This window comes from Sus scrofa, chromosome 3 (genome assembly GCF_000003025.6).
Source record: "Sus scrofa isolate TJ Tabasco breed Duroc chromosome 3, Sscrofa11.1, whole genome shotgun sequence".
In the NCBI taxonomy this organism is placed as follows: Eukaryota; Metazoa; Chordata; class Mammalia; order Artiodactyla; family Suidae; genus Sus; species Sus scrofa.
This window is the reverse complement of record NC_010445.4, coordinates 111,237,740-111,264,480: the sequence shown is the minus strand read 5'-3', so window position 1 is coordinate 111,264,480 and position 26,741 is coordinate 111,237,740. Positions and strand designations below refer to the sequence as shown.

At 39.9% G+C, this 26,741-nt stretch overlaps 1 protein-coding gene across 2 annotated transcripts in view; it reads left to right on the top strand.

Moving 5' to 3' along the window:
• The window catches only part of BABAM2 (BRISC and BRCA1 A complex member 2), a 431,165-nt gene that overhangs the window by 63,934 nt on the left and 340,490 nt on the right, over positions 1–26,741 (top strand). For both annotated transcript variants that reach the window (XM_021088348.1, XM_021088349.1), the window contains exon 4: positions 23,296–23,390. In XM_021088348.1, the coding sequence (XP_020944007.1) occupies positions 23,296–23,390 (95 nt within the window). The remainder of the gene's footprint in view (positions 1–23,295; positions 23,391–26,741) is intronic.

Below are 26,741 nucleotides of genomic sequence, written 5' to 3'. Positions count from 1 at the left end.
CACAGTCACAGCAACGCCAGATCCAAGCACATCTGCGACCTACACCACAGCTCACGGCAACTCTGGATCCTTAACCTACTGAGCGAGGCTAGGGATGAACCCGCAACCTCATGGTTCCTAGTTGGATTCGTTAACCACTGAACCATGACGGGAACTCCTAGATATATATGTTATTAAACCAAAAAATGGTTCCGTGGATTTGCAGTAAATGGTACAATTGCTAGAAAAATCTCTAAATTAAATATTCTTGGGTCGTGTTTTTGACTGTTTGGTTCAAGATTTTTGTGAACGATGTGGACTTACTGTTCAACTTGTGGAGAAGACAAGTTTAAAGGGACTGCTGCTATGATGGGAGACAGACCAACCCCAAAAGGCCAGTATGTTGGATCAGAAGCAACAGGATGAAATTTAACAGTATGGAGTCCTTTATTTAGGTTTCAGAAATTACTTGTGTAGGTAGAGGAAAGCAGTTACTTGGAAAACAACCTGGGATATATATAGTATGCACTCATAATATGAGGTGATTATGAAAAAGCTAACACAGTCTTGTGCTGTGTTAACAGAAACACTGGGTCCCCCGCTTGGAACGAGGTTCGTCTGCTGTGTCTGTGACCTGTGAGTTAATTGTTGAAGGTGGCATCATTAGCTAACGGAGAATCCCATTCTCTGCTCTTAGTTCAGGGTTCGTTTCTGCCCATCCCACTTTCTTCCAGAAAGTAAAACCAATACTACCAGGGAGACATTCTTAGGAAGAGAATTTGGGCTCTGCACAAGAGCTTTTCGTACTTAGTGGTGTCCTCTAATATAGAGAACTGCTTTGGGAAGTAATGAGGTCTTTGTTACTGGAAGACTTGTATTAGATACCATGTAACTTCTTTCTTAGAGACATTGTGTATTTCAAGGGATAATTCCGAGTGGTCAGAAACCCAGCTGGGTATTGTATGCGGAGGGCAGTCAGGCCTATTCCTCTTTGCATCTCTGGTCCTGGTGAATTATTAATAATGTCCCCTTTCTCACTCTAGGGTATCCCAGTTTGGATGAAAAATTGTATGATGGCCTTCATCGTAAGGTGTCTTCTAATTCTGTGTCTGCTAAATGAAAAGTATTTTCACGTGAATGCTATTGTTTGCTGTCAGAGATCAAGTCTGGTGTCAATATGTGGCGTCTGAGAAATGTACTTAAAAACTTTTTGAAGGTTTCACATGCAAAAGTAGGGAGAATGGTATAATGAATTCCTCCGTACCTATCACCCACCTTCACAAGGATCATTTCATGGCGAATCATGTTTTACGAGTCCTCCATTAACTCCCTCCCCGATTATTTTGGAGCAAATCCAAGGTGTCATATTACATCATCCTTAAATATTTCGGCATGTATTGCTAGGAGATAATGACTCTTTTTTCAAAACATAACTTTAATATCATTGTAACCCTTTAAAAGGTCGATGTTAATTCTAAAATCTTTCATTACAGGCAGTATTCAAATTTCCCTGGGTTGATAGATACACACAGACACATAGACACACAGTGTACATAAACAGAAAGTGTGTGTGTATGTGTGTGTGTTTTACAGTTTGTGTGGATACCGAAAGTGCATATATGGCAGTAGGTGGATGTGTTATTTACAGGCATCTCACCCCCCTCCCTTCTTCTTTCTCATGTTTTTCCTTTTCCTCCTCATGGTATTTTCCCTCGTGGTCTTTTCTCTCCTCTTCCTCCCTGGGTCTTTTTTCCCCTCTTTTTCTTCTTTCTTTTCAGTATAATGTGAAGACACTGGGACATTTGTCCCACAGAGTGTTTCCCTGTCTGATTTGTTGTTGTTGTTGTTATTTCCCCCATATAATTTTTTTTTCTACTGTACAGCAGGGTGACCCAGTTACACATACATGGAAACATTCTTTTTTCTCCCATGATCATGCTCCATCATATGTGACTAGATGTAGTTCCCAGGGCTACACAGCAGGATCTCATTGCTAATCCATTCCAAAGGCAATAGTTTGCATCTTTTAACCCCAAGCTCCCCATCCACCCCACTCCCTCCCCCTTCCCCTTAGCAACCGCGAGTCTGTTCTCCAAGTCCATAATTTTCTTTTCCATGGAAAGGTTCATTTGTGCTGTATATTAGATTCCAGATATAAGTGGTATCGTATGGTGTTTATCGTCCTCTTTCTGACTTTCTTCACTCAGTAGGAGAGTCTCTAGTTCCATCCATGCTGTTGCATTTTTTTGTTCTTTTTTTATTCCCTGTCTGAATTTTGATGTTTTCAGCCGTGTCATTTAACAGGGTCCTTTGGTTCCTGTATCTCCTGAATGAATTGGTAGTTTGATCGAGAAGCCTAATCAGATTCAGGTTTTGTTTTGTTTTTTTGTGCTTGTGAAGACTCTTTTACAGGGTAACCTGTTCTTCCATTAGGAAGATATGCCTGTGATATCTGGTTGTCTTTTGAGGCAGTAGCCTTTAGTGGTCTTTGCTTATTAGATCCATTAATTTGTTAAGAGTTGCAAAATGATGGTATTCCATCACCTCTTCTTCATCTGTTAGCTGATGTCCTTCTGTAAAGAAAAGTTTTTCCTGATCAACTATTTGGTGATCCTGAGCACAGTCTCTTTAGAAGGATAGAATAAATGCTTAATTCTTTCCTTTTCTGGTTCTCAAGATAATGAGTTAGTTTGCTTTGCATCTTCCAATAATAACTATTGATTTTTCTTAGTGTATCATTATTAACTCATGGTTAATTGGTTGTTCATGTGTTTCAGTCCATCGCAATTATTCTTGTTGTTGATGCTTGGCGTGATCCATCTTTGGCCAGTGCAAGCCTCTTCGTGATGTTCCTAAGTCTTGTCACTATGACCCCAAAAGCCTTTGATAGCTTTCTTGCTTCTGGCATGACCAGATGTTCCAGGCTCGTCTTGTACTTTTTTCACTCTGGGCCTGAGGCCAACCTTTTCACTCTTCTTTTCCTCCAGGGAACAACTGGGGAAGCAGTTTCTTATAAGAAATTTTTGCTCTTTGCAGAGTTGTGTGTTTGTCTCTAGTGAGTTGCTGAGCCAGATTCTCTGAGGTCCTAAGCTACACCTTGGTTTGATTAAGTGGGTAGATCAGACAGCTTTAATAGCGCGAACCATTCTCCTCTATTTGAAGTAGCTTTGTTCGTCCAGCCCTTTTTTCCTTTCATTGCCTTTTGGGTACAGGCATGCTGTGTGTCTTTTCTGATTGTGGAATAAAAGTGAAAGGGCCGAAGCCCTGTCTCGTGACATCGAACTTCAGTGGCTCAGATCAGGTGCTGAGCAGAACTATCAGAGATGTGATTTTGGGAGCTCCCACACAGTCATGGTTAGATAGTAAACATTTCATTTCTCAGGAGGAATGTACATTTCTTCACTGAACAGCCACATTTTCTGCCTTAAGTTTGGATACTAAAACAGCAGAGCTTGAGACGAGGATTTGGGTACAGATAGTTTATTTGGAGGGTGATCCCTGAAAGCACAGGGAGGGCGTGGGGAAGGAAGACAAAGCAGGGAGAAAAGCCTAAAACAAAGGTGTGTAGATGAGCAGGTTATTGCTGTTAAATGCTGCTTCCAACCTCCCAGCTGTGTGGAACTCCTCAGTGTTGTCCCAGGGAAGGGCAAGGAAATTGTTCATATAGCTATCCTCATCCTTTGGTCTTCGTGCCATTCATTTTCAGGCACTGTAGGCTTTTTTGTTTGATGCGTTTTGTCTTTTGGCCAAGTTCCCTCAAGGCCAGAGAAATGCCCTTAGGCAGACAGATGAAATTACTCAAGCTGGGTGGCCACTGGTTTATAGTGTGGGTGTTGGGGGGGAGGTTTCTATTGCAGGAGGAGGAGGGGAGGTGGGGGAATAGGAGCAGGGTTTGGGGTGGGGAGGTTGTTTTGCTCTCTAGAGACCCTTCGGCGATATCTGGAGATAATTTCGGTTGTCACAACTGAGGGGTGTTACAGGCTGGCATCTAGCAGGTAGAGATAATTTTGGTTGTCACAACTGAAGGGTGTTACAGGCTGGCTTCTAGCAGGTAGAGGCCAGTAATGTAGCCAAGCATCCTGTTCATAGGATGGTCCCTGCCGCAAAGACTTAGCCAGCCCCGATGTCCGTAGCACTGATGTTGAGAAACTCTGGTAAAAGAATCCTGAGCTGCAGGCGAGTGCGGCTGGACCAAGGCACCAACAGTATCTGCTGTGCTTCCCTGGATATGCTTCGGGTTTCTTGTGACTCTGCTTTTGCTCAGGGCAGTCCCTTCATCACTACATTTATAACTCCTCTTCATTCTTTAGTGTTATGGCATATATTCTGTACTGTTTACCTTTTTACAAAAAAATATATTAATGCATTTTGTGAAATGTTTTCTTTGAAAATCATTTTGTCATCTAACTCTCAGCTCAAGGGCCACGTCTTTGACGAAGCCATCTTTTTTTTTTAATTTATTTTATGGAAGTGTAGTTGATTTGCAATGGTCCATTGAATTTTTGCTGGACAGCATAGTGATTCAGTTGTACACACACATATATGCACACACACACGCACACACACATACATTCTTTTTCATTTTTTCCATTGTGGTTTATCACAGGATATTGAATATAGTCCTTGTGCTATGCAGTAGGACCTCATTGTTTTTCCATCCTGTATATACTGCTTTGCATCTGCTAATCCCAGAGTCCCAGTTCTTTCCTCTCCCTCCCCTCTTCCCCTTGGCAACTACACATCTGTTCTCTGCGTCTGTGAGTCTGTTTCTGTTTCGTAGATAAGTCCATTTGTGTCATATTCCACATGTAAATGATGTCATATGGTGTTTGTCTTTCTCTGACTTCCTTCACTTAGTATGAGACTCTCTAGGTCCATCCATGTTGCTGTAGATGGCATTTCATTGTTTTTTTATGGCCGAGTAGTATTTCATTGTGTATATGCGCCACAGCTTCTTTATCTGCTCATCTGTCGATGGGCATTTAGGTTGCTTGCACCTCTTGACTTTTGTAAATAGTGTTGTGATGAACATCGGGGTACATGTATCTTTTTGAATCAGAGTTCTTTCTGGGTCTGTGCCCAGGAGTGGGCTTGCTGGATCTTACGGCAGTGAAGTCCTCTCTTATATTCCTTTCTAATTCCTCCACATTCCAGAATTTCCATGGCATGTTATTTGTCTGTGTATTTTGTCACTAATCAGTTTTTACCTTATACTGTTTTTTCTATCAAAGTATTACTTTTTTAAAATAACAATATCCTGTTAAAATTTTGGAGGAATTGTATAAGGAACATCTGTAAACTCTTTAATTAATATGTCAGTTGTTAACGTTTTGCCGTATTTATTTCTGTCCTACACACATGTGCATGTATATGCCGACATAGATGGATGTTTATATCTATATATCTTAACCTTTTTGCAGAACCATTTTAAAGGAAATTGTAAACATTTTGGTACTTCAACTCTAATACTTCAGTATATCTCGCCCATGAAAAGGATGTTTTTCTTCTATAGAATCTCAATGCCATTATCATACTCAAGAATTTTCGCATTGATGCAATAATGTCTAATATGTGGTTCATATTTATATTCCTATAATTGTCCTTTAATATCCTTTTAGCTTTTTCCCCCGATCTATAATCCAGGGAAGGATCATGCACTGTATTTACTGCTCATATCTCTTTTATTGTCCTTAATCTAGAGTAGTTCCCTTACCAGATTTTGGCATTCATGATAACTCTGGTTCTGAAGACACCAGGCCTGTTGTTTTGTAAAAAGACCTACAGTTTGGTTTGTCTAATTATCTCTTCATGATTGCATTTAGATTAAACGTTCGTCAACTTTCTAAACAGGTGCTGTTGTGTCCATCTCAGTGCTATCTTCACAGGGTCCGTGATGTCCATTTGTTCCATTGTTGGTGCTGCTAAATTAAAGCTGCGGAGGTGCAGGTTCTGTCCCTGGCCACATAGGTCACAGCTGCCTATGCAGTCCCTGGCCTGGGAACTTCTGTACGCCATGGGTGCCGCCATAAAAAAGTTATATTTAATTCCTCACTACTTTTTAAAACTACCAAAAAAAAAAAAAGGTTGGGAAAGCTTACTTTCTTTTTTATGGTGTCAGATGCATTGTAGTCATTAAAAAAGAATTGGTAATAAATTGTATTAATGAAACATTTTGTGAATATGCAGTAGAAAATTATTAAGACTGAAATTGCCTGCAGTAGAATATTTATTACTCAATAAAGTAATGCTAATTCACAGCACTTCGCTTAAGATAGTGTTATTTTATGTGCTGAAATAAGAATACAAAAATTCCAGGTTAAAGGTTCCTTTAAAATATATGATAGCATCTGAACAGTGGACATTATATCTCTTTCCTAATTGGCCTAAGATTCTAAGAATCAAAACATAGCAGATCCCCTTAGATATAAGTAAGAATTAGGAAGCTTAACTTCCTGAGAACTGTCTCTTATTGTAAACCACTGAAACAAAGGCCATGTTTTATCTGGAGAAGAGAAGACTAAAAGAAGAGGTCATTTGCTGATGGTTTAGGGACCGTCTTGTAGAATGATGCTTAAGGTAGGACTTCTGTGAATAAGTAAAACTGATCTGTAGGCATATATATTTTTTCTGTATAAGAAAGTACTTTATCCATCAACTGATAATTGCCCAGCAACCGATTATGGTGTCTAATGAAGTGGCTGAGTTCATTTTACCTGCAAGTGGTCACGGAAAGTTGGATGACCTTTCCTTCTTACCTTCCTTTCATTCCCTTCGTTCTCTTCTTTCCTTTCATTTGTCCCTCTAGATCTGTGCTCCCCAGCATGGTCACTGCTAGCCGCATGTGAAATACGGATAATTTGAATTTGAGATGTGCCAAAATGTAACACATCAATCAGATTCTGAAATCACAGTACTGAAAATAATGTGAAATATCTTACCAATTACATTTGTATTGATTACATTTTGAAATGTTACTCTTTTGTATCTATTGGCTAAATAAATATATTAAGATAAATTAATTTTCCTTAACTATATTTATTTTTGATTATTTAGTAAATACTTATTTATTAAGATTAATGATGAGTTCCAGATAAGAAGGGGTAAATATTCTCCACCCTCTCTCTCTTAGTAGTTACAATTAAAACCTTAGACTAGCTAAAGAATATATACGGCAACTACCTACAGACTCAGAAAAGTAAATAATAGTAGACATACTAAGAAGAGAGATCAAAGCTTGAAGAATGATCCATATAGAAGTTAGAGGTTAGTTTCCTGTGTTCCCTCTGCCCCTCTTTTTTTAACCTTTCCTATTTCCTGCTTCAGACCCTAGCGTACCCTGGATTCTAGAGCTCTGCAATGGACATGGACAGAAGAAGCTCCAAGGAAAACCCTTTCTCTTGGGTCAGAAGATCAAAAAGAGGGAGGGACACTTTAGGATGGAGCTTTTTTTTAACTCTCCTGGCCCTAACTCAAGTAAAGTTCCGGTGAGGAACTGATCCTGCTTTTTTTTTTTTTTTTTTTTTTTTTTTTTTTTTTTTTTTTTTTTTTTTTTTTTTTTTTTTTTTTTTTTTTTTTTTTTTTTTTTTTTTTTTTTTTTTTTTTTTTTTTTTTTTTTTTTTTTTTTTTTTTTTTTTTTTTTTTTTTTTCTGCTATTTCTCAGTATGAGATTCCTAGCATCCTGTCTGCAAATGGCATTATGTCATCCTTTTTTATGGCTGAGTAGTATTCCATTGTGTATATATACCTCATCTTCCAAATCCAATCATCTGTCGATGGACATTTGGATTGTTTCCATGTCCTGGCTATTGTGAATAGGGCTGCAATGAACATGCGGGTGCATGTGTCTCTTTTAAGTAGATCTTTTGTCCTAAGGTGAGTTTCTTGTAGCAGCATATGAGGTTTTGCTTTTATCACTCAGCACTCTGTGTTGGAGCATTCAGTCATGACATTTAAGTGATAATTGATGATTATTTATTGTTTGAACTGTTTCAGTTATTTATTTTTTTTTTTTTTTTTGTTGATGTCTTTCAGAAGAAGTCACTCAAATAACAGCATACAGACTTCATCATGAACATCTCAAAAAAAAAAAAAAAAAAAAATAAAAAAATCATCAAAAAAAATTAAGGATGTCAGAACATCAGCTAAAACAAATTATGGAATAGCATACTTAAAAAACAAACAAAAAAAAAATATTGCAAAAAAAAAAAAAAAAAAAAACCACTCAAGCAGATAATAACAGGAGACCATCCTGCAGGAGCCTTTCTAACTCTCTTCCTTTGCTGCTTTACTGTTAGGTAGACAGAGTCAGTGGGAGGTGCACAAGAGCATGGCGAGGTTGAAACTCTCGCTTTCCAGCCAGAACCCCAGGAAGAGTTTCCACTGGGGGCCAGAGGGTGTAAAGGGAAATCATGGAGAGAAAGGAGCTGGAGAAAAGGATCCTTTAATTTGTGTATGACGTCTCGGGCTCATTCTCGAGCTGCACATGTATCGAACTGGACAGAATCAGTGTAGCAAAGGCTTTGAGAGCTGCACTGTAATGTAGACTGGTCTCTGGGTAACATATACTTGGGGAAAACCAGAATAGCATTGAAAGGCTTTGAAAATAAAGCTGACATTTGAACGAAGTCCATAGAACATAGTTCAGCATTTTCAATCTGAACTTAGTGTCATGTCAGTTCCTTTGGAAGCAAATGAAATTGGTAAATCCCTTGAAAGACATAGATTACTAAACTCAGTAAGAAATTGATAATCTGAATAGTCTATCTCTGTTAAAACAATTGAATTCATAGTTTTTAAAAAGTATTTTTTCCAAAATAAAACTCTGGCCTGAAACAGTCTCAGGTGAATTCTACCAAACATCGAAGGAAGATACAGCACCAGTTCTACACCGTCTCTTCTAGAAATTGAAGTAGACCCAAATTTTCCAATTCATTTTATAAGGCCACATTCTCCTGCTATCAAACAGTCAAGGAAAGTCAAGAAAAACAAAACAGAACAGTAGACCTCTCTCATTTGAAGACAAAAGCAAAACTTCAAAAAATATCAGCAAATTGAATCTAGCAGAAAAAAAATGTATTATGACCAGGGTGGGTTTTATCCTGGGAATAAATAACAGGTGCAACATTTGAAAATCAATGTTCTTCTCATTATTTACAGACTAATACAAGGTGAACCATATGATCATTTGAATAGATGCAGACAAAAATTGAACAAAGTTCAAAATCTGTTCATGATGAAAACTCTCAGCAGGCTAGGAGCAGAAGGAATTTCCTCAGTCTGAACCTGATAAAAGACATCTACCTAAAACCTATAAATAATGGTGTATGTGGTGAAAGACTAAATGCTTTCCTCTAAGACTGAGAGCAGAGCAAGGATGTTCACTTTCACAGCTCCTGTATAACTTTATACTGGAAGTCATGGAGCATTAAGGCAAGAAAATAAATAAAGGGCATCCAGATTGGAAAGGAAAAGATAAAACTGCTTCAATTCACATATGACATGATTGTCCAGGTAAAAAAATCCCAAGGAATTTCTAAAAAGCTCCTAGAACTAATAAGTGGGTTTTCCAAGGTTGCAGGATACAAGGTCAACATAGGAAAATTAATCATATTGCTTTAATACAGCAAGAACAATTGGAAACAGAAAAGTTAAATATAGTGCCATTATAATAGCTACTCTCTAAGTAAATAAAAGAAATAAAACAAAAGAAAATGGAAAGGAAAAAGAAATAGTTACAAATCTCGTAAGATGTTCGGGATCTATATGCAGATGAAAGGAATCAAATACCTCAGTAAGTGGAAATGCATATCATATTGATGGATTGGAACCCTCAATGTAATTAAGAAGTCAATTCTTACATTAATGTATAATTTTAGTGCAATTTTAGTGCAATCGAGCAGGATTTTGTAGGTAGTGACAAGAAGATTTAAAATTTATTTGGAAAGCAAGGAATTAGAATAGCCAAAATAATTCTGTGAAGAGAAAGTTGGAAGAATCAGACCATTAAATTTTAAGACTTGGAGTTCCCATCGTGGCGCAGTGGTTAACGAATCGACTAGGAACCATGAGGTTGCGGGTTCGATCCCTGGCCTTGCTCAGTGGGTTAACGATCCGGCGTTGCTGTGAGCTGTGGTGTAGATTGCAGACGTGGCTCGGATCCTGCGTTGCTGTGGCTCTGGCATAGGCCGGTGGCTACAGCTCCGATTCGACCCCTAGCCTGGGAACCTCCATATGCCACGGGAGCAGCCCAAGAAATGCCAAAAAGACAAAAAAAAAAAAAAAAAAAAAAAAGACTTATTATCAGGGCAGTGCAGTATCAAAGAGAGGATAGACATGAATCAATAAAACAAAATAGAAAGTCCATTAATAGAACCACATATATATGGTCATTTTATTTTTTGCAATTATGAAAAAAAAAACTTCATGGAAAAAGGATAGTCTTCTTAACAAATGGTGCTAGAACAATTGGGAATTTATAGGCCAAGAAAAAAAAAACACCTCGACTTATATCAAACTATGTACAAAAAATAATGAATCACGTTCTGAAATGTGAAATTTCAGACGGTTAGACTGAGAAGAAAACGTAGGGAAGAAGTCTTTTTTTTTTTTTTTTTTTTTTTTTTCTTTTTGGGACCACACCCGAGGCATATGGAGGTTCCCAGGCTAGGGGTCTAATGGGAGCTGTAGCTGCTGGCCTACACCACAGCCACAGCAACGTGGGATCCGAGCTGTGTCTGCGACCTACACCACAGCTCACCGCAACTCTGGTCCTTAACCCACTGAGCGAGGCCAGGGATCAACCCTAGGTCCTCGTGGATAGTAGTTGAATTCGTTAACCCCTGAGCCACGATGGGAACTCCCGGGAAGAAGTATTTTTAACTTGAGTTAGGCAGTGAATTCTTAGATAGAGCATCAAAAATACATTCTGTGGAGAAAAAAAAAATCATGAATTGGATTTCACTAAAATTAAAACTTTGCTCTGCAGAAGACGCTGTTGAGAGAACAAAAAGTTAAGACACAGTGGAACAAAATATTTGTAAATCATGTATCTAACGGAGGGCACATTTCAAGAACATATAAAGGACTCTCAAAAGTCATTTATAAGAAAGCAGCTGAATAAAAGGCAGTGGGCAATAGATTTGAACATACATTATACCAAAGAAGATACATAGATAGCAAATAAGTACATGAAAAGATGCTCAACTTCTTTAGTCATTAGGGAAATGTAAATTAAACCCATAACGAGATGCCACAATACACCTCATAGAAGGACTGAAAACGACAAGGACAGTAAGAATAACAAGCTGACCCATCCAGTGTCGGTGAGGGTGTGTATCGTTGGAACTCTCATGTGTTATTTGTGTGACTATTAAATGGAACAGCCATTCTGGAAAAGAGTTTGGCAGTTTGTTTTAAGGTTAAATAAACAATTTTGTTATGACTCTAGCAATGCCACTCCTAAGTATTTCCTAGAAATATTAATCATTTCTCTAGAAATAGAAATTTTTATTCACTCCAACACCCTGTACGTGGATGTTTGTAGCAGCATTATATAAGACTGGAAGTAACCCGAGTGTCCTTCGTTGGGTAAGTGGATTAAACAACAGTGGTACATCCATACAGTGGAACACTAGTCAATCAAGAAAAGAAACAGGCTATTCATACATGCACTTAAATGTATCAGTACATTGGACTGGATCTCAGATAGCTTACGCTAAGTGAAAGAAGCTAGTTGCAAAAGGTTGTATGATACATGATTCTCTGTATGACATTATGGAAAATGTGAAACTGAAGGGAGGGAGAACATAGCCGAGGTTGCTGGGGATGAGGGAAGGTGGGGGAATTAACTGCAAAGGCGTTGCTTTGGGACAACCTGAAAAAAAGAACAACAACAACAACAAAAAAGGCATTGCTTAAGGAAGTTTTGGAGGGTGATGGAATTGTTCTGTCTCCTAATTTTGGTGGTGTTTACCCAAATCTGTGCATGTGAATCTACACACATGATAAAACTTGTTTAACTATACACAAAATGGTAAATTTTACTGTTTATACACTTTTTTTAATTGTTAAAAATTTGATTCATCCCTTTTTTAGTCTTTTCATGTGACTAATAAGTTTATTTTATTTTTTGTGTGTGTGTGTCTTTTTTTGTCCTTTTAGGGCTGCACCTGAGGCATATGGAGGTTTCCAGGCTACAGGTCCAATTGGAGCTATAGCCGATGGCCTACACCATAGCCACAGCCACAGCCACGCCAGATCCGAGCCGTGTCTGTGACCTACACCACAGCTCATGGCAATGCTGGATCCTTAACCCACTGAGCAAGGCCAGGGATTGAACCTGAGACCTCATGGTTCACTAGTCAGATTCGTTAACCACTGCCCCACGACGACGGGAACTCCCAATTTTTTTTTTTTTTTTGGACTGATAAGTTTATAATTATATATATGGCTTATATTTCTGTTGCACAGCACAGCTTTAGATACTAGAAATGAAAAAAAGGAGTAAATGTGGTCTCAGTCTAGGGCTAAGGCTCTGATAGAAGGAAGTCTTATAAGGAAAGAAGGGAAATTGAAATGATATCAGTTTAATCGCACCCCACTTCCATCCTTCCTTTTTGTGGGCCTGTTTCATGCAAATTATACCAACTCTCAAATATAATTTATAGTCTCTTTTCCTTAACATTGGAAAAGAAATTTTACCTCTCAAGACAAAAATCACGGTGGAATCATTGGCGGGCTCTCTGAGTCTGTAGGGAAAGCTGAGTACATCTTTGAGGCAGTTAATAAGTTTCTTTGTGTGTGTGTTTGTGTATGTGTGTTTGTCTTTTTAGGGCCATACCCACAGCATGTGGAGGTTCCCAGGCTAGGGGTCAAATTGGAGCTATAACTGCCGGCCTACACCACAGCCATAGCAACGTTGTATCCAGCCGCATCTTTGCCCCGCACCACAGCTCATGGTAACACCCTATCCTTAACCTACTGAGAGAGGCCAGGGGTCGAACCTGCTTCCTGATGGATGCCAGTCGGGTTTGCTAACCGCTGAGCCATGATGGGAACTCCTCGATAAGTTTCTTATGATATCCTCGTCATGAATGTTCAGGTTCATGGTATTTTGGGGTGAATGTTACTGTTTGAGTGATGGCACCCAAGAGGTACTAATAATTGAACTGTGGCTGCCAGAGAGGGAGTTTTCCAAAAGTATGCTTGGCCCAATCTGTTCATAACTTGATACTGGGGGTGCCAACCCCACACTGGAATAGAACCGAAGAATATTATTATGGGCTGCAAATGGAGAGGTAAATCTAATAAGATTGAAATCTAATAGGGATACATTTAAAATCTTGACGCGGCTTCCAAAATTCAGCCGTCCAAATTAAGACTGAGGGCTGTAGGGCTTAGCATTAGTGTATCTGCAAAAATTCAGGGGCTTTTTTAGTTGATAGGAGGCATAATATGAATGAACATGGATACGGATGCCAAAAAAGCTATTTCAGTTTGCTGTGGTATTTGTAAATAGCAGTTTAACATCTCAAGTGAAGGCTGGATTATTATTATTATTGTTATTGTTATTATTATTTTTTTACTTGAGTCTGTGTTCCTTCGAGACACCTGGAATCTTATGTTTAGGTCTGGATCTTACCCTCTTAGGGACTGTGTAGACAAATTGGCTGCATGCAGAGAAGAGAGAGGAGGAGGCTGATGAGGGAAGTGGGGCCGAGTCCTAAGAGGACTGGTGAAAGAAACTGGGACGTTTAGCCTGGTCCAGAGGTGACTCATGGTGGGATGGAAAGAGAGGTCACAAGAACTGCCTGCAAATAAGTGAGAGGCTCTAATATTAACGTGAACCTAGACTTGTTCCATTCGTTCCTAAGAACCAGTAGGTGACATTTGCAGAGAGAGGGTAAGTTTCAGTGTAAGGAAACACTATCAAGAGGTAAAACTAACCTCTGGAAATGAGTTACCCCTCCAAAATCCTCCTGCGAAACTTTTGCTTAACCTGCCTTTACATGGAGAATCCTTCCTCAGGGGTTCCCACCGTGGCGTAGTGGAAACAAATCCGACTAGGAACCATGAGGTTGCAAGTTCAGTCCCTGGCCTGCTCAGTGGGTTAAGGATCCAGTGTTGTCGTGAGCTGTCGTGTAGGCTTGGATCCTGTGTTGCTGTGACTGTGGTGCAGGCTGGCAGCTGCTCTGATTGGACCCCTAGCCTGGGAACCTCCATAAGCCGTGGGTGTGGCCCTAAGAGGCCAAAAAAAGAAAGAAAAGAAAATCCTCCTTCACCCTGGCTCTTCCGTAGATTCTCGTCTGACCCTTGCTTCCCATAGTCAGAGTTTCAGTAAATAATCATTTAATGTAGCCACTGATAGGAATAATTCTTCCATCGTTGGCAGAACTCCAGTTATTTACCACTTGAATTGTTTCTTTGAAGCTGTTTTCCTGGCAGTTATTTGAGCTTTAAGATGGACAAAATAGCATGGTATTATTCACTAGTAAGAATCAGGAAAGGAACTTGTGGGCAGTCTGTGTTCCTTCTGTAACTGGGCCGTGGGACATCTGGTCCACTCTCCCGATCTGGTGATTGGGCCTTCCTGAGATGGTGCTGATGTGTTCTAAAGAGTGTCAGCCGCCAGGGGGAGGGGTGGACGTGGGGCGTGGGGTCTGGGATTGGCACATACACACTGTGGTACATGGTATGACTGGCCACGGGGGACCTGCTGTATAGCAAGGGACACTACCCAATATTCTGTGATAATCTCTATGGGAAAAGAATCTGAAAGCGAATGGATGTGTGTACGTCTGTAACGGAGTCGCTTTGCTGTACAGCAGAAATGATCACAATACCAGGAATCAACTATACTTCGATAAAACTTTAAGGAAGAAAAAGGGTGTCAGTGCCAGGGCACAAGCACGTAATAAAAACTTGCTGGCACCTATTATGATTTATAGGAAGAATGGTGGTTGCGTGTTTTCAGGGAGAGGACCTTCTGCCCCATTGGACTTCCACGTGTAGCCCAGCAGTCTTCGGGGAGCCACACAAAAAAATTAGGCTTGAAAGTGCCGTTTTGCTGCGAGGTGTTAGTGACAGTTTTAGCATTCTAGGTGTCTTGTTTCTTTCTCTTTCTTTTTTTTTTCACCTCACCTTATGTCACCTCTGATCTTACTTTGATCTCTTTGTTCTCTTGCCTCCTCTTCCCTTTTATGAAAGTTGCAGTAAGCAGTATCCAGGTAATCTGTACTGTGTGTTCGTTTCGCCTTCTCCAGGGTGACATAAAGGAAATGCGATGTTATTGCTCCGCTCCGTGATTTGTGTTGGTCGTTTCTCCCCCGTCTCTGCCTCGAGGTCAGGGACTGTGTTTTCCACTTCCTGTATAACTCCCCAGGTGTCCAGTATGTGCATCTGTGCATGGTGGGTTTTTAATAAATGTTCTTGACTGATTTACTGACTCCGTTTTACTCCGAAGAGGCTACAGAGTATTAAAGTATCTAAGAGTTCTTTGAGCTTGGAGGTAAGAGTTTGAGAAATTCTGAAATGTGGGCGTGTGAGATTCTGAAAGATACTTCATTTATGTCTTTGTTTTGAAAAATACTTGCCTGGAATTTTGACTGTGTGTAATACGGGAATCCCTTTCTCTCTAAAAGGATCCTTTCAGTTGAGGGCGTAATAATTGGTTTACATTGTTTTCTTTAAGATATTTACTGTACATCTAAATACTTTTGGCTGCTTCAAAATTGTCTGAAATCAATGACATTTAAAAGTATTACCTCTCCACAGGACTTTCCGTTATTTTTTAAAGTTTTATTGGAGTTTAGTTGACTTACAGTGTTGTATTAGTTTCAGATGTACAGCAAAGTGAATCAGTTACACATATAAATATATCCTTTCTTTTTTCCCATAGAGGTTACTACCAGCTGTTGAATAGATTTTCCTGTGCTCTTCAGTAGGTTCTCATTTAATCATCTGCGTATATGTTATTCCCACCCTCCCAACTCCTCCCTCCCTCCAACCATTTTACCGGCGAGTTACTCTCCTTTAAAATGACCCATTGCGGGAACTTCTTGAAAAATACAAGTCTTTGTTAAGTATTCATCTTACACCAGTATTCTTTGCTTTTTAAAAAGGACTCACTGCAGAGTTTCTTTAAATGGAAAACTCTCCAATTGCATTTTCAAGATGATTTTATTTATAAAAAATAATTTACTCATAACCATTGAGTCAACACTTTCTGCTTTATGTATGTTTAAGTTTGGATTAAAGTGGGCTGACCTTTTGCATTAGATTAAAAACAACAATGGCCTTTTGGGGTATAATTCGCATACCATGCAAGTCACTCTTTGAAGTGTGCAAGCTAGCGGGTTTTTTCTTTAATACATTCACAAAGTTGCCATCAACACTAATTCCAGAGCATTTTCATCTCCACCAAAAGAAACTTTGTACTCGTTAGCAGTAACTCCCCATTCCCCTCTTTCCCAGCCCCTGGCAACCATTTTTCTACTTTCTGTCTCTATGGATTTACATCTTCTGGACATTTCATGTAAGTGAAATTATACAGTAATCATTTAGTATATGGCCTTTTGTGTCTAAATATTTTCACCTGACATAAAGTTTTCAAGGTTTATCCACATCAGTACTTCTTTTTTTTATAGTTGAATAGTATTCTATTGAATGTATATATCACATTTTATTTATCCATTTTTCTGTTGATGAATTTTGGGCTGTTTCTGCTTTTTGGCTGTTGTGAATAATGCGGCTCCAAGCATTCTCGTGCAGGTTTTTGTGTGGATATATGTTTTCATTTTTCTTGGGTATATACCTAGGAGTAGAATTAGTGGGTCTTGAGGTAACTCTATGTTTCGCATTTTGAAGACTTGAGAAACTATTTTCCAAAGCGTGGCACTGTTTTATATTTCCACCGGCAGTATATGGGTGTTCCAGTTTCTCCATAGCCTCACCAACACTTGTCATTATTTGTCTTTTTGACCGTAGCCCTGTTGTGGGTCTGAAGTGATATCTTATTGTGGTTTCCATTTTCATTTTTTAAATGACTAATGATATTGAGTATCTTTTCATATGATTATTGACCATTACGATATTTTTTGGAGAAATTTCTATTCAAATCCTTGGCTTATTTTTGAACTGGATTGTTTACCTTTTCTTTCTTTCTTTTTTTCTTTTTTAGGGCTGCACCTACGGCATATGGAAGTTCCCAGGCTAGCGGTCGAATGGGAGCTGTAACTGCCAGCCTATGCCACAGGCACAGTAACATGGAATCTGAGCTGTGTCTGCAGCCTTTGCAACAGCTCATGGCAATGATAGATCCTTATCCCCCTGAGCAAGGCCAGGGATTGAACCCCGAGTTCTCATGGATGCTAGTCAGGTTCATTACCGCTGAGCCATGACAGAAATTCCTAATTGTTTGCCTTTTTATTGTTGAAGTATAAGATTTCTTTATATTCTGCGTACATGTCCTTTATGAGATATGTGATTTGCCAAATCCTATATTTTCTCCCATTCTGTGGATTTTCTTTTCACTTTCTAGATAGTATCCTTTGAGAGACAAAAGTTTTGAATTTTTATGAAATCCTGTTTACCTACTTTTTGCTTTTTGTTTTTTTATTTTTTGTCTTTTTAGGGCCACGCTCGAAGAATATGGAGGTTCCTTGGCTAGGGGTCGAATTGGAGCTGTAGCTGCCGGCCTACGCCAGCCACAGTAATGCACCTTAATCTCCCACTTCCCATCCTCCAGAACTATGAGAATTAAACATGTGCTGTTTAAGCCTCCCAGTGTATAGTAATTTGTTATAGCAGCCTGAACAGACAGAGGCAGCCTTTTCAACAAACGGTGCTGGGCAACTGGATCGCCATATGCAAAAGAATGAACTTGACTCTCAACTCATGCCATACACAAAAATTAACTCAAAATGGATCAAAGACCTAAGCATAAGGGCAAAAACTATAAAAACCAACAAAGAAGATATGAAAGTAAATCTTCATAATTAGGCAATGTCTTCTTAGATATGAAATCAAAAGCACAAGCAACAAGAGTAGGTAAACAGGGGGAGTTCCCATTGTGGCTCGGTGGTTGATGAACCCGACTAGTGTCCATGAGGATGTGGGTTTGATCCCTGTCCTACTCAGTGGATTAAGGATCTGGTGTTGCCGTGAGCTGTGGTGTGGGTCATAGATGTGGCTTGGATCTTGCATTGCTGTGGCTGTGGCGTAGGCCAGCAGCTACAACTCCGATTCAATCCCTAGCCTGGGAACCTCCATGTGCTGTGGGTGCGGCCCTAAAAAAAAAAAAAAAAAAAAAAAATTCCTTTTTATATGCACACCACATTTCTTTTATCCATTTGTCTCAGATAATGGGTGGATGCTTGGGTTGTTTCCCTTAGTCTGTTGTGAATAATGCTGCTATGAACCTGAGTATAAATTTTTTGGCGTTCCCTTGTGGCTTAGTGGCTTAAGGATCTGATATTGTCACTGCTGTGGTTCAGGTCACTGCTGTGGTACAGGTTTGATCACTGATGGAAATTTTTACATGCTGTGGGTGTGGCCAAAATCTTTCTTTCTTTGAGACATTAACAGTGATTTCACTTCTTTTCAGTATATACCCAGAGTGAAATTGCTGGCTCATATGGTAATTCTGTTTTTCAATGTTTAAAATACTGTCATAACTGTTTTCCACAGCTCCTGCTTCATTTTGCATTCCCCCCAATGGAGTACAGAGGTTCCTGTTTTTCCACAACCTCACCAACATTTGTTTTGTACACACCTTTTTTCTTGGTCATCCTTATGGCTGTCAAATGATGAAAAACTTTTTGCCCCAGTGAATTTTCTTGGCATCCTTGCCAAAAATCAGTTGACTATAAGTATGAAATTTTATTTCTTGACTCTGAATTCTCTTCCATTGATTTGTGTGTCTGTCCCTATGTCATCATACACTGTCTTGATTATTGTGGCTTTGTATTAAGTTTTGAAATTGGAAAGTGTGAGTCTTTCAACTTTGTTCTTTTTCAAGAGTACTTTTTGGCCATGCTGGATTGCTTACATTTCCATATGACTTTTAGGAGTGATTTGTCAATTTCTGCAAAAAAAGAAAGCCAACGGGAATTGCATGAAATAACGGAGATCAATTTAGGTAGTATTGCCATCTTAGTGATAAGATGTTATTAATAAGTCTTCTGATCCATGAGCATGAGATGTCGTCCCATTTAAGAAGTAGGCTTTTTTCATGTCTTTCAAGAATAATTTGTAATTTTCAGAACTTAACACTTCTTTTATTAAGTTTATTCTGAAGTATTTTATTCTTTTCAATGTTGCGAATGGAATTCTTTTAACTTCATGCATGGATTCTTTGTTGGTAGTGTATAGTAAGGCAATTGATTTTATAAATCTATTTGTATCTATCTTGTACCCTATGAAACAGGTTCATTAGAGTGTGTGTGAGTGTGTGTGTTTGTGTGTGTGTGTGAACTCCTTAGGGTTTTCTTGATTCAAGATCACGTCATCTGTGGATGGAGATCAGTTTACCTTTTCTTTCCAATCTAGATGCCATTCATTTCTTTTTCTTGCCTAATTGCCCTGGCTAGAACCTCCAGTACAATGTTGAATAGAATTGGCAAGAGTGGATATCCTTGGATCAGATTTCTAATGTTCAGTGATTTGGAAATCTGTATTACTGACAATGCTCCTTTGTGAACTTGAAAATCCAACTTTGTATCTTCCTGTAGTAACAAAAGTAATACAATTTCTTTTTTTATTGGAATTTAGCGTGCTATTTGTTTTTTGAACATCAAGGAGGAATAGAGTCTAGCGTGGCTTTTTCCAGAACTTTAATGCCTCTGTTCTATTAACTTATGAAGGATTTCTCTAAAAGTCATAAAGTAAGCTAACTGTGAGACTTTAAAAAATGCATCTTTAATGTATAGTCTCCTGAGGAGTTGTGTGTGCTGGGTTTAGTCGAATAAGGATGAGTAATTAGGACATTCATGTTGTCTTTGCTAGTGCTTCTTAGTCTTGGCTTGGGTTAATGCTTTCTAGTTAGTGCATTTGAAGAAAAGTTTATAATTTGTAATAGATATAGTTAAAAACCAGAGAAAATGATAGAGTGTAGGGTGAAGGAGAGGTAGTGATTGTACTACGTTTGATAATTGAATTCCACACCCAACTTCTCAAGGGTGTATTTTCTTGCTCAGATTTATCTCCTACAGAAAGTGGTAGAAGTAACTTTTCCGTACTTTATTCCTTACTGTAGATTTTGTCAGTACTTAGATATGCAATTCGGAGAATAGGATTTCTTTCATATACTGAGCATTTCCTGAAAATATTTTGGATGTATTACACTTTGCCCTGTTGGAGACATGAAATAAGAGCATGTTGATTTTCCAAACGCTTACAAGATATTCAGGAAGATCAAGCATATGTACTTTCCCTCGCTGTGTATTTGTGCTTCTGTGCATATGTTTTGTCTCCCTCACTAAATGTAAGCTCCTTGAGGACAACCATCTTTGTATTGACACAGTGTTTATCCTAGTGCCTCTCATGCACCATGTATTGTTGATTTTCAGAAGTAATAGTAATCAGTATGTACTGGATTTATTAGGGAAGACTTCATGCAAGAGAAGGTGATTAAGAGGGCTCATAGGAGTTCCTGTCGTGGCTCAGCAGAAATGAATCTGACTAGGATCCATGAGGACATAGGTTCAATCCTTGGCCTCACCTCACTCAGTGGGTTAAGGATCTGGCGTTGCCACGAGCTGTGGTGTAGCTCACAAACACAGCTTGGATCTGGCGTTGCTGTGGCTGTGGTGTAGGCTGGCAGCTATAGCTCGATTTGACCCCTAGCCTGGGAACCTCCATATGCTGCTGGTGCAGCCCTGAAAAAACAAAAACAAAAAAACACAACAACCAAAAAAACAAAAAAACCCACTTCACTCTTACTTCATTTGACATTAGCGAACCATTGAAGTTTTTCTGAGGTTGGACCTTTTGGGGCAAGCAGTACTTTAAGAAGACTTACTTTATGATAATATGTGTTATGAGCTGGAGGGAAACTGGGAGACCATTTAAGAGGATATGGTAGTAATTCTTCTAGTCTGTTTATTCTTTGTCTTTTTGCCTTTTCTAGGGCTGATCCCTCGGGCGCATGGAGATTCCCAGGCTAGGGGGCTAATCGGAGCTGTAGCCGCCAGCCTACGCCAGAGCCACAGCAACGAAGGATCCGAGCCATGTCTGCAACCTACACCACAGCTCACGGCAATGCTGGATCCTTAACCCACTGAGGAAGGCCAGGGATCAAACCCCCAACCTCATAGTTCCTAGTCGGATTTGTTAACCACTGCGCCACGACGGGAACTCCAAGTCTGTTTATTCTTTAAGAACAGAGTTCTTGGAGTTCCCATCGTGGCGAAGTGGTTAACGAATCCGACTGGGAACCATGAGGTTGCGGGTTCGGTCCCTGCCCTTGCTCAGTGGGTTGACGATCCGGCGTTGCCGTGAGCTGTGGTGTAGGTTGCAGACGTGGCTTGGATCCCGCGTTGCTGTGGCTCTGGCGTAGGCCGGTGGCTACAGCTCCGATTCGACCCCTAGCCTGGGAACCTCCATATGCCTCCGGAGTGGCCCAAAGAAATAGCAAAAAGACAAAAAAAAAACCTAAAAAAACCAGAGTTCTTTGTTTGATCTTTCATGCCAAACAGGTGCCTAGAGTTCAGATAATTGCTTTGGGGAGTTCCCTTGTGGCTCAGGGGGTTAAGAACCTGACACAGTGTCCGTGAGGATGTGGGTTTAATCCCTGGCTTCACTCAGTGGCTTAAGAACCCGTTGTTGCCACAAGATGTGGTGTAGGTCACAGATGTGGCTCGGATCTGGTGTTGCTGTAACTGTGGCATAATTCAGCAGCTGTAGCTCTGATTAGACCCCTAGTCCGGGAACTTACTTACGACATAGATGTGTCCCTAAAAAAAGGAAAAAAAAAAAAAACACACCAAATATTTGCTCTTTGAAGGCACAAATGAATGGACTAGGTCAGCTGGGCTTGGTTTGAACTGTTACAGTAGGAAATATCCATACGAAAAACACTTTGGAGGAAAAATTGAGATTCCTTGTTTTCTAAGAGTCTAAAGGGTTTGGGTGAGATCAAAGATGACATTAAAGTTTCCGCATGGGTGATTCTGAATCTCAGTATCCCTAGAAGTCTGTCAGGGGAAGAGAGGAGTAAAGAAAAGGACAGTCGAGAGCATGTTTTTAGACTTGCTGAGTGTGAAATCGAAATACACAGTATAGAGTGATAGAAGGGCTTAAAAGCGACCTGAGGTCTGAATGCTTAAATTTGAATATCCCTCTAAAGCTATTGTTGTTTGAGCAGTAAAAATGACTGGGCTGGCATAACCCTGTGTACGTGGGTGGGTGCAGCAGTCGTGTGCATGGATACAAGTGGAGACACATCAACACCAGAACCCCACGTGTGTGTTCGATTGTGGGCATACTAATCTGCGCCTTGGTATTAGTGGAGTGATGAGGACTGGTTCTAGAGGTGAGCAGAGGGGAAAAGGGGGGGCTAAAGGAAGAGAAAGGAGAGGAACACAGGGGTAGACGAACTTCCAACACAGATTGGCTAAGGAGAATTGTAGCTTGTCTTAGGCTTCAGTTTAATACTAGTGATACCAACGGTAGTTCTCCCGCATGACTTGTTGAGTGCTTGCTACCCGCCAGACACTTCGCTAGGGATGCTGTCTCTTTCTGTCCTCACAACAGATCTGTAATGTACTATTATATCCCCTTTCTACTGAGGAGGTAACTGGACTGAAAGTTAAAACTTGCCCAAGATGACTCAGGCTAATAGGTAATGAGGTGATCTTGTGGCTATGAACCTGACTTTTTGGACCCCAAGCTGAATGTTCTTTCCATTATACCAAAGGTTTGTATGTTTGATTTCTCCAAGGCAAGGATTTTAGAGAATCCGTCCTGTTAGCAATTATCAAGGCTTATTAATTAGCAGGCAGTGATTGGACAGTAATGTTTCCTATTAAAAATCTGCATGTACTTTGGCTGTGGTTACTTCTGTTTTTCTTTTTGGGTACTTAATATGTAGAGTGTCTTAAGAGACAACAGTTTTTGATTGCATGTTCTGGATGTTACATTAAAAGATGATACCCCGTTCTTTCGTTTGCAGAATTAATCATTCAGAAAGTGCTTTTCAAAAATTTTTTTAAAATATAAGCTTCTTTCAGAAGTTGTTTTTCTGGTACCCTCCTCAGATCATTCATGCAAGGAAACGTTTGCAAGGAAACAAAAAGGGCCTGACATTTTCTTTTATTTTAGGGGATATCATTTTCAATGCCCAATATCCAGAGCTGCCTCCCGATTTTATCTTCGGAGAAGATGCTGAGTTCCTGCCAGACCCCTCGGCTCTGCATGTGAGTACCGCAAGTGTGTTCAGATGATCTTTATTTGTTGAAAGGAAAATAAAGTTAGCTCTTGACAATTGCTTACCAGATAAATTTGCCAAACATGTGGATTTTTTTGTGCTCCTTTTTGCTCTGTCCCGTGAAATAAGTACAACTCCTTATGTGCCGAAATAGTTTAAATAAGATATATATATTTTTTTCATTGCAGTTTTGCTTTCCGACTCTTTTGAATTAATCAAAGTCTCCAGCATGTTGGTTAAAATATTTTTTCTTCAGCTTAAGGAGACATGTTGAAAACATTTTCTTTGTTTTAGCTTACTATTTCATGCCTGCAGTCAATTTTGTAATGTTTACTCACACTTCATCACAGGGCTCGTTAGGGGAGTATTTCTTGGCTTTTCTAGAGGCGCCTTTTTTTTTTTTTTTTTAATGTAGAAGTGAAAGTGGCAACTTTGGACTTGTACCCACATTATCTCAGTAGTATTATCAGAAGGGTAAAGACCAGATTAAGTGTTCTTTATTAAGCAAGACCAAAACCTTTGTAGTTCACGTACAATGTGTCTGGAGTTCAGGCAGAGAAAGAGGTGGGAGTACTTGTCAGAGCACATGCGGTTTGTATCAAAATTGTGTTTTTCATGTCTGGTGGAGAAAAACATGTGCCATTTTGTTGAAAAGATCTGACCAGACAAAATGTCTCTTTCTTTCCCTTCTCAAGTTCAATTTTGCTATGATGCCTATCCCAGAAGAGGGTTTATTATTATTCAAAAACTATGTGCATAGTTTTGTTTTTTTGGAATTTTTGGGGTCTCATTTAAGTTTTGTAATTAAAAGTTTGAGGACTTGCTTTGAACTCTTACTCCTCCCCCCTTTTAAAGTATTAAATGGAATTTATTCTTTAAGTACCTAACACAAACTGAAAGAATTATCTTAAATTTTGGAACCCGGCTGTAGAGATTCAGTTGGCAAGAGTAGGATGGGTTTGTTGCCAATTTTCTAATCATTACTTATAACCTGTTACTTAAGGTGATTTTTTGGAAAAACGTATATTTTTTTATTGTATTTTATTTTTTATGGCTGCACCCCCAGCATATGAAAGTTCCCAACCAGGGATTGAATCCAAGCTGCAGCTGAGACCTGTGGCACAGCTGTGGCAACACTGGATCCTTAACCTGCTGCGCCAGGCCGAGGATCGAACCTGCGCTTCTGCAGCAACATGAGCCCCTGCAGTTAGAGTCTTAACTCACTCCACCACAGCAGGAACTCCTGATTTTTTTTTTTTTTTTAATATAGCTTAAATATGGTCCCTTTAGATGCTTGGTGTTACAGATTCGCCCTATATTGAAGCTGAAGGCTTTACCTGGAAAAGATAAGGCAGAAGTACCCCTACAAATCTCTCCTGTATTAAATCTACCCACGGGCGGGTAGCATATGCGAAATGCCAAAGATATATTAGAGGCTAAGTACTCCAGAAGTTTGAGGAAGCTTATCAGCAAAGGCTTTGTAGTGGAGGTGAGACATTATTATACTTGAAGAGTGGAACAATAGTGGGGAGTATGGCAGAGAGTATTTCAAATAGGGGGAATGACATAAACAAATGACATGTATACTGTATTGCAGGAAAGGTGCTAATAGGTTTGCTGAAGAGTAGGCTTAGAAAGATAAATTGGGCTAAGACTGTGGAGAGCATTGAATGCCAGGTTAAGAGCCCTTTGAAGGAAATGATACCTGGAGGATCATCTTTTTTTTTTTTTTTTTTTGGTCTTTTGCTATTCTTGGCGCTCCACGGCATATGGAGGTTCCAGGCTAGGGTCGAATCGGAGCTGTAGCCACCGCCTACACCAGAGCCACAGCAACACGGATCCAAGCCGCGTCTGCAACCTACACCACAGCTCACGGCAACGCCGGATGGTTAACCCACTGAGCAAGGGCAGGGACCGAACCCGCAACCTCATGGTTCCTAGTTGGATTCGTTAACCACTGTGCCACGATGGGAACTTCTGGAGGATCATCTAACTGCAGTGTGGTCAGTGTAAAAAATGGGTTCAGAAGAGATTGAGGACCAGAATTGAGGACTGTTGTAACAGTCTATTTATTTATTTATTTTTGTCTTTTTTTAGGGCCCGCTTGCCGCATATGGAGGCTCCCAGGCTAGGGGTCTAATTGGAGCTGTAGCCGCCAGCCTACACCACAGCCACAGCAACGCAGATCCGAGCCACATCTGCGACCTACACCACAGCTCACAGCAATGCTGGATCCTTAACCCACTGAGCGGGGCCAGGGATGGAACCCTCAACCTCATGGTTCCTAATCAGATTCGTTTCCGCTGCACCACGACAGGAACTCCAGCTGTTGTAAAAATCTAAAGGGAAGGAAGGGGCTTTGAGCTAGCATGGTGTAAGAAGGAACACCGTGATGGAAGGGATAAGAAATATATGTTTACAATTAATTTTTTTTGAACGTGCTTTAAAACTTGCAAGGCACATCTTCAGTATTGGCAAGAATTGTGAGCATGGACTGACTATCTATCTATCTATCTACCTGTCTCTGTCTGTCTATGTATGTATGTATGTATGTATGTATGTATGTATCTTAGTGAGAATATAGACTTTAAAAGCTAGAAAGGTCCCTTAAGTTTCATCTTACTCCAGCTTTCTGTTTTAGTATTAAGGAAATTGACCTAGATTTATAGAGTTGTGTTGGAGTGGGTATCATAACTCCACTCTTCTGATATTTAGTCCCTGAGTCAAGTTATCATAAATATTTTTGAGAGATTAGCTGAAAAAGCAAAAATTAAAGCACTGTATCTAAAGGAAAGATTACAAATCTAGGGGAACAGCTCTCTTCAGTCGTCGTTCATCTAAAGCCTCAGGCCGGCTACCCAGTGCTGCTTCATGGAACAGCGGGCTGGGCAAGCAGTCAGGACACACCCTCCTCCATTATTAGCTGGGTGAGGTCTCCTAGGCCCTGGAAGCCCTTGATGTTGGCTGTCATCTGGCTAAAACCCTAGGACAGGACAAACTGCAAGGCCTGATCCTCAGCAGACATTTCTCTGAGCACAGCCTGCCTCTGAAGGACGCTTTGGTCGACTAGGTTATGGTTTAGTTCTTAGATAAGGCTCAGACGTTTTTCCTTCCTTCTTGAAGTACACAGAGCATAATCACTAATAACCCAAACGAATTAGTCTGTTTGGTTCTGATTGAAGGGAGATTACCTATTTGAGTGGAAAACAGAATGCCTAGACTTCTTGGATTTTTCCACTTCGAATGAACTGTACCCTTAGTATGAATCTGGGTGTGTAGTCCAAAATAGTCCCCTTGGCTAATATGAAATGTCTTTGAAGTTTCTGGGGTTTGTCTTAAA